Source organism: Phyllopteryx taeniolatus, chromosome 5 (genome assembly GCF_024500385.1).
Source record: "Phyllopteryx taeniolatus isolate TA_2022b chromosome 5, UOR_Ptae_1.2, whole genome shotgun sequence".
NCBI classification, from domain to species: Eukaryota; Metazoa; Chordata; class Actinopteri; order Syngnathiformes; family Syngnathidae; genus Phyllopteryx; species Phyllopteryx taeniolatus.
Genome location: NC_084506.1, coordinates 9899159 through 9911616, shown reverse-complemented (window position 1 = coordinate 9911616; position 12458 = coordinate 9899159). Strand labels below are relative to the sequence as shown.

Genomic DNA, 12458 nt, shown 5'->3' with positions numbered 1-12458 from the left:
AGCCTCATAATAGATACAATAAATACATAAATCCTACGCAAGTGTCATGTCATTGCTGGGCTCCAGAGGGATCTCGATAACGGTGGTGCCCTCAATTTCCACTTCCGTACAGGCCGTGGTGTTGCGACCAGTCACCCGGCATGCCTGGTAGAAACCGTGAGGCTTCACTCTGCCTGCATCATTTGCTACGAACACCTGCAGCACAACGGGCTCGTTGACACCCTCCAACTGGGAAGAAAAAGCAAAGATGTGATTAGAAAACAAAACAGGGCACCTGGATTCATTATTTGTTCTCAAGGGGAACCTCAATAGAGCATGAACGATCACTTTCATTCAATTTCTGTACTTTTATATACAGCATACACCCGCTATATGGCAGGTCATCGTTCGCGACCCCGCTACGTCACAGATTTTGATCCAGATTTTCTTTCTTTTAAAAAGGCCTTCAGTGTAGTACCATGTTGTGCCGTGCCACTACATGCTGGACACCACTGGTGTCTACTAGAAGAACACTACTTTCAATTTTTGCTGTTTTAATGTTCGCTGTTCCCACAGAGCAGAGACATATGTATGCTCTGTTTGCTCTGTGTTACAGTAGCAATTTTTCAAGGTTTATAATTACTGTAACATTTATGCTCATTTCCCTTAGCCTGTCTATGGCATTTCGCATAACGTTAGCATTTCCGTTAGATGAAATTATATAGTTTAAGATTTTGGTATTTAAAGGTTCAATTCCCTTTTGTTTTATGTGTCAGTTTTAGAGTAAAATTCAACTGGGAGTGGCAAACTAGAAGGAAGCACCCTGCCTTTTATTTATGACAACTGTGAGCAAAAGTGTTTCCTCCATTGATGTTGGACAATAATCTCCCAATTATCAACAGCTAGAATGAGAATACGAACTAATGAATACTTTAAAAAAAGTGTGTTTTAAGAAGTTCAAATGTGTTTAAAGTGCATGGGAGGGATACGACTAAATAATGGTCTCTATCCCAGATTTTAACCTATCACGGGTGGGTCTGGATCGTATCAACTGTGATAAATGGGGGTTCACTGTAGTTCTTTTCGAGGCACGTTCATCTGAAGGCCTTTCTGCGGGCTACATGGGACAACTACATGTAGCGTTAACTCACGTTCCTGCTTGTATTTATAACTGTTAAGGGTCCAAATGGCATCCTTTTTAAATTATGTGGAGTCATCACAAAGTTAACCAAGGAACACGTGTGTTGGACTTGGTGTTAGTGGGATGTTGACTGTGTACGGTGACCATTCCAATGCCAATAAGGAGCTAGTGGCCTCCTTTGTCCAACCTTGATCGTAGGAAATCCCTGCTGTGTGCGGTCTTTGACGGAACCGCGGCTGCCCTCAGTTAGATATCGAGCTCTGTGCTGGGTCTCGGGCTGCACCAACATCTTTAGCTCCTTCCCGTTGCTTCTCTGAGGGAACTGAGTAGATAGCGATCCACCCTTCGCTGCCGTCCCAGACTCACGAGAGCTGCAATGAAAGAAATGATTACATTACCTCAGTCATAGCTGCAGTAATACCTTAGGACCAACTACCCAACTTTGCAGTTTTGAGTTACAAGCCGTCGCTTGGTCGTTTGTTCTTTTTACTTGGCAAATTCTGGGTTACGAGCGAGCTTCTGATATACCGCTGCCCAGATGACATCAAAAAAAGTAAAAGAAATGACGTAACTAAGGTACTGTAATGGCCTCGCGAGTGGGGAAGGAGAGCCACAGTTGCCAATGCACTTTTAACCATTTATTGAACAGAAGCAGCAGCCAAACAAATTGAAACAGGAACACTCACAAGGAGCTGCTGTAGGACACAACCCAAGTTGGCCACGCCCCCTTACAGGCAAACCACACAAAGTACCAACCTCAATTCCGATGAAGTTGGCACATTGTGTAAAATAGAAATAAAATCAGAATACAGTGATTTGGAAATCCTTTTCAATCCATGTTCAATTGAATACACTACAAAGACAAGCTAGTTAAAGTGCTGAACATGTGCAAAGACTGACAAACAACAATCTGGTATTGAATTCTTCAGATATGGCTTAAAACTCTTTCACCAAAATTTTACTGGTTTCGTGGGCGGGACAAAAAAACTTGGCCCGTGACGTCGGGAGGCTGGGTCGCATAGCCCACTATATAAACACCAAGTGCCCTTATTGCACACACTGGCCATTCAGTGGAATTGCCACTTCCTTGTTCATAAATCATTTGACCCAGCAGGGTCTGACATTAACGGTGGCCCGGGGCCACTACGCCGCTGTCTCTGGCCACCACCTGCGCATAGACAATGGCTTGCTTTTTGTCTGCTTAAAATGGCCCAAAACTGCGGTCTGAAATTCTTTTGTCATCGAAACATGCCATCCAAGACAGTTGTGATAATGCAAGAAGAAATCACAACCGGCACTCCCTGACTGGCGAAAATGGGCACAAATTCGGGTTGGCCACAAGAGTCAAAGCTAACGCTGCTAGCCTCGTACGTCTAAAGGCTTCTTTATACTCGCGCGGACATCACCGCGGCTATCCCGCACGCAGTTTGCATTTATACTCGAGCGCAACCCACGCGCGCTGTTTTGAAAGGGCGCTGCAGTTCTCCAAGTCTGGGGTGTCGCTACGGCTGGTATTGGCTAGGACGCCACAGGGTAGTTTCCTCTGGTAGCCGTTTTTACTTTCCTTTCCGTAACAAGAAACAACAATGGCGAGTCTGCTAGAACAAATGGACCTAGATGACCAGATGAAGAACGCTGATTACATCACAGCATGTGACTAAAACGGGCCAATCACGAGAGATGATCTCTGCGGCATTCTACCCGCAGCAACAATTTTTGCCGTGTGCGCGTCGAGCTACGCAGAGGGGCCGCAAGGGCCAATTTGTCGGTCACGTGATGCAATGCGGTCGTTGTTGGCCGCGCGACCGCGGAAGTATAAAGAGGCCTTAACATTCATCGCTCATCCCAGAGCGGCAGTGGGCGCCGCGCTGCTTTGGCCGCTTATTGCGTACCATTCGGCGGCCAGAGAAGCGCGTTGTCCGCTGAATTTAAAGGAGGAGAAATTGTCCTGGCGGCACGGTTTATGGTCATTGCGCCAGCTCAGAGGCTGCTTCTCTGCAGTCCGTGAAAGCGTGTGATATCTCCGTCGATGGAAAAGAGCGCGGTTAGCACATCTGCCTCACAGTTCTGAGGAAAATTCAGCCTCGCCTATGTGGAGTTTGCATGTTCTCCCCGTGCCTGCGTGGGTTTTCTCTGGGTACTCCAGTTTCCTCCCACATCCCAAAAAAAACCTCTTAAGTACCCGAAGGTGTGTATGTGAGTGCAAATAGTTGTTTATATGTGGCCTGCGATTGGCTGATGACCAGTTCCCAGTGTACCCTGCCTCTCGCCCAGTCAACCTGGATAGCCGCCAGCACGCCCGCGACCCGAGTGAGGATATGCGGCATGGAAAATGGATGGATGGAAAAGAGTCGTGAGGAGGAGGAGGGTGGTATTTGACTGACAGGAAAGGCGGAATTTTCAGAGCTCTCAGCAACATGCCCAAAGCGTTTGAGACCTGAGAGGTGGGCCCCCCCACAATTTTGAAGCCTGATTTCATATACTTAGCAATTTTTTTACAAATCATTAATTGCACAATTGTCACTGTTCCCTATTATTCCACTACTAGTCACGTTAAACTGCATACATTTCTTGAAGTCTCTGAATCATTTGCACAATTGTCAATGTACCACTGCAATTGGCTGGCGACCAGTTCAGGGTGTACCCCGCCTCTCGCCCGAAGATGGCTGGGATGGGCTCCAGCACGCCCGCGATCCTAGTGAGGATAAGCGGTACGGAAAATGCATAGATGGCCACTGTACCCAGATTATCACTCTATATTAGTTATTTCAAACTGCTCTAAATTGCATCTGCATCATTTGCATAATTGTCACCAAAACAATTTGTATCAGCATTACTACATTACCTGCCGCTGTGGTTTCTTAGTATTATCATTGATATTTATCAGTAAGTCAGCCTGGTCAGTGAGGTGAGTGGAACTCAGTACCTGAGGAGGTTCAACTGCTTACAACATACAAGGCCTTCACAAAAAAACTGAAAATGTGGCTAGTTAACACCTATAGCTGCCAACACTAAAAGACAAGTATGTTATGTTGTCTTTTTGTTATGCTCAAAACAATTATGGTTTTATTCTCTCTTAATAGTATAGTTTGATTATGTATCCTGTATTATATTGTCTTGTAGATGTATTTTACTGGGGACTACAGATGAAAACTAGCCTTCTGGCTAATTCTGGCTTTTTTAACCATGTGTAGGTCATGTGGTTTATGAAATTGCATTGTCCCCTTTCAAAAAGAAACTGATAAAACAATCCCCGCCCCCGCCTGTGTGCAGTTTGCATGTTCTCCCCGTGCCTGCGTGGGTTTTCTCCGGGCACTCCGGTTTCCTCCCACATCCCAAAAACATGCACGCTAGGTTCATTGAAGACTCTAAATTGCCCGTAGATCTGAATGTGAGTGCGAATGGTTGTTTGTTTATATGTGCGATTGCCTGCGATTGGCTGGCAACCGGTTCAGGGCGTACCCCGCCTCCTGCCCGATGATAGCTGGGATGGGCTCCAGCACTCCCCGCGGCTCAGAAAACGGATGGATGGAGTTACAAGCTTGGTCACGGAACAAATTAAATGAAAAAGTCAAGGTACCCATGTAATCCGAAGGGGCTTTTGTGTATTCAAACTTGATGACTGGGATACCCACCTGGTCACGGGACTAGTCTTGTCCGGGCCAAGCTGGGACAGGACAAAGTGAGGTGCCTTGGCACTGTCAGCATCAAACACATCCATGCTGTCCTCTGGGGGAGCAGGCTTGGGGCCCGGCCGTTGGCGAGGGGTTCGTTTTCTCGACTTGCGCGGTACCTCCGTGTTGTCGTTATAGGAGAAGGAGCTGACCAAACTGAAGTTGGAAACGGATTCATCGGCCCACATGCTACTGCTATGCTCGGAGTCTGGACCCGGTGCGCTGGCTACGGGGGGCTCTTCTAGGCAGGACATCTGACTGTCATCAAACAGGTCCTCAGGAGGCGGGGATATGCTCAGTACGGGCCTGCGCTTTGATGGGGTGTTCTGAGGCTGCTGAACTCCTAGCCCTGGCAAGATCCCTGACCCAGGATCTCCCAGCGCAGTGCCTGCTCTGCTGTTGCTCCTGTTGGGAGCAGATACAGCTCCTCCCTCCATGACTTTGACTTCTGACGCTACAACTCCATCCCCTCCAGCCGGGTGAAGATGCTGGGGGGCCTTGAGATGGTCGGAGGACGGGCCAGCGGATATACCAGAGCAAGGGGCTCCCATGGCCGAGGAGGAGGAGGCAGAGGGGCTGGAGGTGGAAGACGTGGCATCTGTAGCAGCATAAGACATACAAGTCAGTAAGGACGTTCGGCATGGAGCAGGCTAGCAGTCCCACTCAAGCAGCTGAATTTGAATTGATTTTCCCCTCTTCCCAACTGTAATTTCTAGAATCTTATGGGTCCTATGCCCTCACTGTGCATGCGAGAGCTGTCAAGCATTGATCACAAATTCTGAAGTTAAAGTTGAGAAGGGTACTATAGGTCCCACATTGTTTTGATTCCTACAAAACCCCTTTCTCCCATAAATCAATGTGACAAAACTGACATGCTTCGTTTACAAAAACAAAAGCAAGCTACAAATTCGTACATACACATTGCCAGAAAGAAACTTAACAAAATCTGGTCAAAACTTTCATCTATAGCCCAATTTGCAAGCTGGTAATGTGGAGTCAAATTACATTTGCCAGGGTTGCCAGGGTTATCTTACACTTTGTGCAATGTGCATTCAGTAGTCAAAAGTATTTTGCGCATGCCAATTGGAAGATTTTGTTGGGACTGAGCGTAGCCATAGAGACAGAATAAACAAGCCTCTGACCTATGGAGCAGTGAACTGCAGACCATTTTATATGCAGACACTCCCTGCCTCAGAGGGAACTTCCTGCAATAAAAACGAGACAGCCAATGAGCAACAAGAGAGCTGATCATTCAAGACTCTGTCAATCAGTAAATTGGATAACTTCAAATTGTGGAGGGAGCACTGCTTTGTGATGTTTTGAAGCATTCATTAGGTTCCTGATCCTCAGAGGGACTTTACAGCATCTCATGCTTCCGATCAGCACTGTTTAGGGTCAGGATAGAAAAAAAGATTCATTAACAGTGCAGCTGTCTCAATAAAAATATATATGTTGACCAGTTTGCTCTTAAGATGCAATACCAGACCCAAATTCTTTCCATTTGTAACTTATAGTGGATCTCCTGAACCACGATCCAAGATCAGACCACGTTAATTTGTCCAGTCCAATGATTGGGCAACTTCACTATTTCATTAGGATACATAGATCCTTTATATGCGAGAAAGTGGCAGCTTCTCTCAAGCACAAGAGTTATATCTTTAAACGTCAAACTTTCAGAGTATCTACTGTAGAATTGAGAACTACACATTCTTGAGTCGAGTTCCTAAAATACCTTTACCTTTTTTTTTTTTTTTTATTAAAACACTACCACTCATTACATTGACACCTTCAGAAAGATGTGTAAATGTGTGGTGGTAACTGAAAGAATAGCACATTGGCACAAACTAGAGTACATTTACTACACATTCCATCCTCTTGTAAGAGTGATGCCTGAATGAACGCTTATTTGAGGCAAAGGGCAGTCTCCTGATCCGCGGCGCCAGATGATGCTGCATTGATGTTTCACTGCACTGTAAGAGTGGATGACCCAAATATTTATTTTCAAACGCCTAAAAAAAGCCAAGTGACAAAAACATCAAGCACAAGCATCAGAGGGAGACGTGCAGCAAAAGTGAGTGAAATGACAAACAAAGTGTGTCAGTGCAAAACAGCTTGAATGGACATCATTTCACTTGAGTCTAAGACAGCTGAAATGATGCACAGGCCTTCACACAAATGTAATTATGGGTCTTTTAACACAGAAAAGGCCTGAGGCCCACCTCGGGATCAACTAAAGAATGGCTTCACCAAAAATCAGGACAGACGCTTAGTTGAAAAATGTCAAGGCTGAGAAGGCAGGACAGGGAGGACAAAGGCGGAACAGCCACAAGCAGGACTGGAGACCCCCCCCTGGATGTCGCCATTTAATTCAACTCTCTTTTGTAAAAGTACTGTGGTACCTTGAGTTTAATTCATTTTGCGATGTACTCGTATGTCAAATACATTTTCCCCATTGTAATATTGTTAATCCAGCCCTCCCCCAAAAACCTTTTGTCAGTATAGAAAAATAGTATTGTATAAAAAAAAAAAAGCAATGGTTTTATAAAGTGTAATTACTCTACATCCTGTACTATTTGTGTATTTGCCGTTTGCTTTAAGGGGTGTGGTCTAGTGTCAGGAGCTGAAGTCAAGTTGGCCAGTTGGTTTGCGTGTGAGCCCCGAGTCGTGGCCTACAGCAGCTTGTTGTGAGCGCTCATTTGGTGTTTCACTTAATGGCTGAAATTTTTCTGTGAATCTCCTTGTCCACATGCGAGGGCATTACTACGGTGGCCAGGAAGTGCAAAACAATATAACAAATTGTGAAACACGAATATTTCAGAACACACAAAAACACAACACAAAACACTTTAACATTTCAAGGAAACACAAAAACAAAACAAAAAACAAAAATAACATTTCAGAAAACACAAAAACAAAAGACGAAACAAATTACAATTGCGGAAACCCGGTAAGGGAGGAGCCCATTTCACAGACCTTCTCGGAAATCCCACGGCCTTTCTCGGCAAGACCAGCCCCGCTTCAACATGATTGGCTCCTACATCGCGGGAAGGGTAGGCGATGCTGGTGGAACATGTTGTCCATCCCAAATAGCGACTATATATACGGACGCCCTGAACAGCGAGCCTTTATAGGCGTTTGATGCTGTATATACAATATCTTGTACATTTCTTTAACCATAAAAATATAGATTAAGAGTAAAGGAAGAAGTAGGTTGCTAAAGAGAGATGATGCTGGCGAGAATTAAAGGGAAAGTGTGGATATTAGCAAGGAAGCTATTCCTTTTTGAACGTACCGAGTGAGGGATCTACCTTGCATACATTCTGGTCTGGCCGATCGGGAAGGAAACAGTCGCCTAACCACTCACAATGCGCCATAGTTCAGTCGGGTGGTTTTCTTGAGCGGCCGATCGGCCGTCCACTGGTTTTGACGCGATTCAAAAATTCTAATCACCGTTGCACGGCGTCTTCACGTCCCAGTTTACATTCAATCAAAATGCACAAAAGCTTTCCCCTACGGTCAAAATACATTTCTGGGCTTGCGAGCCGTGCTGCCGCATCACCTCGGCTCAAGCCATATGAATACTACGTAAAGCGTCAAATGTTGTTTAACATCAATGCTAAACTATACTCATAATGTATGCAAAGCTTGTGCCCAGAATGTATGCAAGGTAGATCCCTTACTCGGTACGTTCAAAAAGGAATGGAGCTGGTAGGTTCCTTGCAAATATACACACTTTCCCTTTAATTCTCGCCATCATCCTCTCTCTTTAGCAACCTACTTCTTCCTTAACTCTTAATCTATCTTTTTATGGTTTAAGAAATGTGATCAAGTACAAGATATTGTATATACAGCATCAAGCGCCTATACAGGCTCGCTGTTCAGGGCGTCTGTTTATACAATCGCTATTTGGGATGGACATCATGTTCCATCTGCGTAGCCTACCCTTACCGTGATGCAGGAGCCAATCATGTTGAAGCGGGGCGGGTCTGGCCGAGAAAGGCCGTGGGATTTCCAAGAAGGTCTGAAATGCTCCCTCCCTTTCTGGGTTTCCGCAATTGGAATTTGTTGTTGTGTTGTGTTTCTGCTTTTGTTTTTGTGTTTCCTGAAATGTTAACTTGTTTCGTCTTTTGTTTTTGGGTTTTCTGAAATGTTAGTGTTTCGTGTTTTGCTTTTCCTGAAATGTTAAAGTGTTTCGTCTTTTGTTTTTGGGTTTTCTGAAATGTTAGTGTTTCGTGTTTTGCTTTTCCTGAAATCTTAAAGTGTTTCATGTTTTGTTTTTGTGTTTTCTGAAATGTTAGTCTTTCACAACTTGTTAGATTGTTTTACACTTCCAGGCTACCGTACATTACAGTACCTTAACTGTTCCATTTTTTCCACCCCTTACTCGAGGAGACCCATCTGAAGCTTCCTCATACTTCAAATCTTTTGCTCACAATACAAAGCAAAAAAAAATAATGAAAATTTCATTCCTTCATCTTCCGTTCCGCTTATCCTCACTAGGGTCGCGGGTTTAAAAAAATGAAAAAAAGAACTAGAATAACTAGCAAGTCGGCGCACTCGTAAGTCAAGGTACCACTGTATTCAAGACATTTATTGACCCTCAGTGATAAGAGAAAATAACATGGTTAAATGTGTCTTAGTTAGAATCCCTTAAAAAAAAGGTCGATAGGTTAAGAGCTGCATGCACACATTGTGGTTGCAGTATGGATGAACATGGCATCCTCAACGAAAAGGCTAACAGAGAGCCATGCCTCTGCTGCTATGATTGCGAGGTCTGTGACAAGGATAGAGGGGGTATGAAATCAGCGCGGTAATCAGTTCAACAGCTATGGAAGGCAGCTTAAAGCTTTAAATGCATCATATGGTCACAGATTAGTCTGTCTCGGGAACCGGTGAAAGGGTGAAGTTGCCCTCAGTCACCGTTAAAAGGCATATTTGTTGTTGTTCTCCCATGATTATTGAGGAACAATCGGGCAAGTAGAACCTGATCCCAGATCATGGACTTTCCTCGGCCGATTCGGTGGCTCACCTGAAGCCAAGGCTGCCGACGGAGGAGGCCCCGCCTCTCCCCCGCTCTTCTGGCTCATGGTGGTTGGGTCGGTCTGGGTGGACGACTGCTGGAGCTGGAGCTCTTTGGGGAGGAGGTCATATACAGACTCTGAAATGAAAGACAAGGCGGAGACATGTTTTAAAAAGGAAAAAAAAATGTGCAACAGTAACTCACTCACTGTAAAAGATCTGAAGAGCTGCAACCTTAAGCGTAACAGTACATGAATCACTAAATAATGGAGTTCTAAAGAAACAGGACAAAAACTTTGGGAAACTTGGCTCTTGCACCAAAATGAATTTAGAAATTGAGTAGAAACTGTTTGTCCCTTTTTATTGCAGCTAGGCTACCACAGCCATGGCAAAGTATCTTTGACCGAGATACTAAACTTGCAGCTGCTCCCGTATAAGGGCGCTATACAAGTGAAAGCCCATTTATACAATTGATCAATTTTCAATCAATCTTAATCGAAGGATTAAAATATGTTCTCGCTCATTCATTCCCGAGAGCCTTTTAAAATTCTGAGACAAACAGGCTAATATTGGGCGACAAGACCAGAAACTTTGTTGTAGTTCATCACCGAGGTGTTTAAAGTGCTCGAGGGGAGTATTCAGTCAAGTTCACCGAGGCACACTTTTCTTTGTACATAGTCATACTGGAAAAGCCTAAACAAGTCTCACATAGCTGGAATCGTAGCTGTTCAAATGTTTGTTAAATTGAAAATGAGTGGTAGTCTAAGGAGCCCATCTGAAAACAGTCAGGTTGATCAATTAAAAAGCCACTAATAGAGATGACAGCAAGGCTCATTAAGCCTATCGGCTTCTCTCTCACCATTTTTCAGTATCTGAGCTGTGATATTTCGTGTCGACTGCGGACATTCCCGCACTGGCCCACCCAAAGTACCGTTGCGGAAACGATATACTGGAAATCACGCATTTTACCTAGCAGTCGGTGGGGTGTGGCCCCTTGTCTCCCGTTTGTAAAAAGCTATCTACACATATTATTTTGCATTTCTGTAGCAGAAAAATAATTACAATAATTACTGTGTTGACAAAGATGTCTGTCTGGTTTTGTCTTTTTGTAAATTGAATATCAAAAAAAAGAAAGACTTTCCAATGACCACCTCGGCTGCCCGACAAGGTGCCGGACAAACGTGCACTGAACAACGCATGCACAAAACGGAGCAACAATAGGGAATGACTCATTCTGTCTGCATTGTACTGCCTGGGATATTTTCTGTCTGGTATCTTCGTCACAAACGCAGACAAGAAAATAACTGCCGTCTGCTGCACACGAAATTTACACATATTTCCGAGGACGCGGTAGCTGTCCAATAAGGTGCCGGATGTAAGATAAATGAAATTCAGCGCTGTCTGGACAAGGCATGCACAAAACTTGGAATTTACAACAATTGCCTCTTCCAAATCTTTTTCCACCTCACTGGCTGTCTTTCAAAACTGAATGAAGATGTTGCAGAATGACATAGAAGGGGCAGCTTACATCATGAATAAACAACGGCTATGCTATTGTAATGCTGAATTCCAGCCTGGGGGGCGACAGAAACATATTCTAGCTTTAAACAATTTTGTTCTTAATCAGACAGCTCAGCATGGATGTTTGTTTTCAGACAGTTACAACCAGTCACCAAATTTCTCCATACAATATGATAGTACAGTTTTTCCAATCAACTTACACTTGAACTCTTCCCTTTACAAAAAGAAATCCTGAAATAGCATGAAAGAAGACCCGGGCATCAAGAGCCAAACGTTTCCTACGTCTACAAATTCTCCTGGGGAAACTGAAACAACAAATGGCATCCCAGGATTAATACAATTATCCACCAGTAAAGCAGTTTAGCGAGTTGAAACCCAGAGACGCATTCCTGGATACTTGATAGCAACGTGATTCCTAGAAACCCATTACCAAGCAGCGCAGCGCAGCGCCAATGGAATAAACCCCACTCGATGGCCTACATAGGTGATTAGGTTGTCTGGTTGCTAGGAGAATTGGGTGTATCAAAACCCTGGCATGGCTATTTCAGCTGTGCATCAGCGGCGCCAGGCATGTGTAGTAGTCATCTGATACTCACCAATGACTGACCACCGGCAGAATGTTGAAAGTGACAAAGACACATGATATTCAATGACATCAGCAACCCCACTGACTGACGGACACAGTAAAGTTAAGATGGCTTACATGAAGCCCTTAGAGCCAACAAAAGGAAAAAAAAAAAAGCACCCTCTACTGCCTATTGTTTATCTCAAGCTAATCTGTTTTAAGAAGTGAGTCATCTAAGAGCTGCAAGCTTGTGTCCAGAGAGGCTTTGAGGTATTGAAAGCAGGAAATGGAAGTTTCTCAACTTTATGCCATTGGATTTATGAAGCTTCAAGTTCCAAAATGTGAACGACCCAACAACAACAACAAGTAAAAATTAAAAAAACAAGCAACTTTATGGGCCGAGCAGTAAGTGATTTTCACCGTAACCTTGAACTGCCAACAACAAAGCTTCATTCACAGGGTAAAGAAAGTCGGTCTTCGTTGTTGTATAAGGATGCAGTCCAGCTGAACCCACCGTGAAGTCAGTCTTGATGATGACCATTTCATTTCAGAGCCTTGT

General features: G+C 44.3%; 1 protein-coding gene across 5 annotated transcripts in view; it reads right to left on the bottom strand.

The window, feature by feature from the left end:
- The window catches only part of LOC133477618 (nuclear factor of activated T-cells 5-like), a 39056-nt gene that overhangs the window by 11121 nt on the left and 15477 nt on the right, over positions 1-12458 (bottom strand). For 2 of the 5 annotated variants that reach the window (XM_061772547.1, XM_061772548.1), the window contains exons 2-5: positions 9824-9952; positions 4756-5392; positions 1308-1491; positions 38-228 (exon numbers count right to left, since the gene is read on the bottom strand). In XM_061772547.1, the coding sequence (XP_061628531.1) occupies positions 38-228; positions 1308-1491; positions 4756-5392; positions 9824-9952 (1141 nt within the window). Of the gene's footprint in view, positions 1-37; positions 229-1307; positions 1492-4755; positions 5393-5936; positions 6180-9823; positions 9955-12458 lie in introns of those variants that run through there. The other 3 variants (XM_061772550.1, XM_061772549.1, XM_061772551.1) reach the window with 3 other exon arrangements.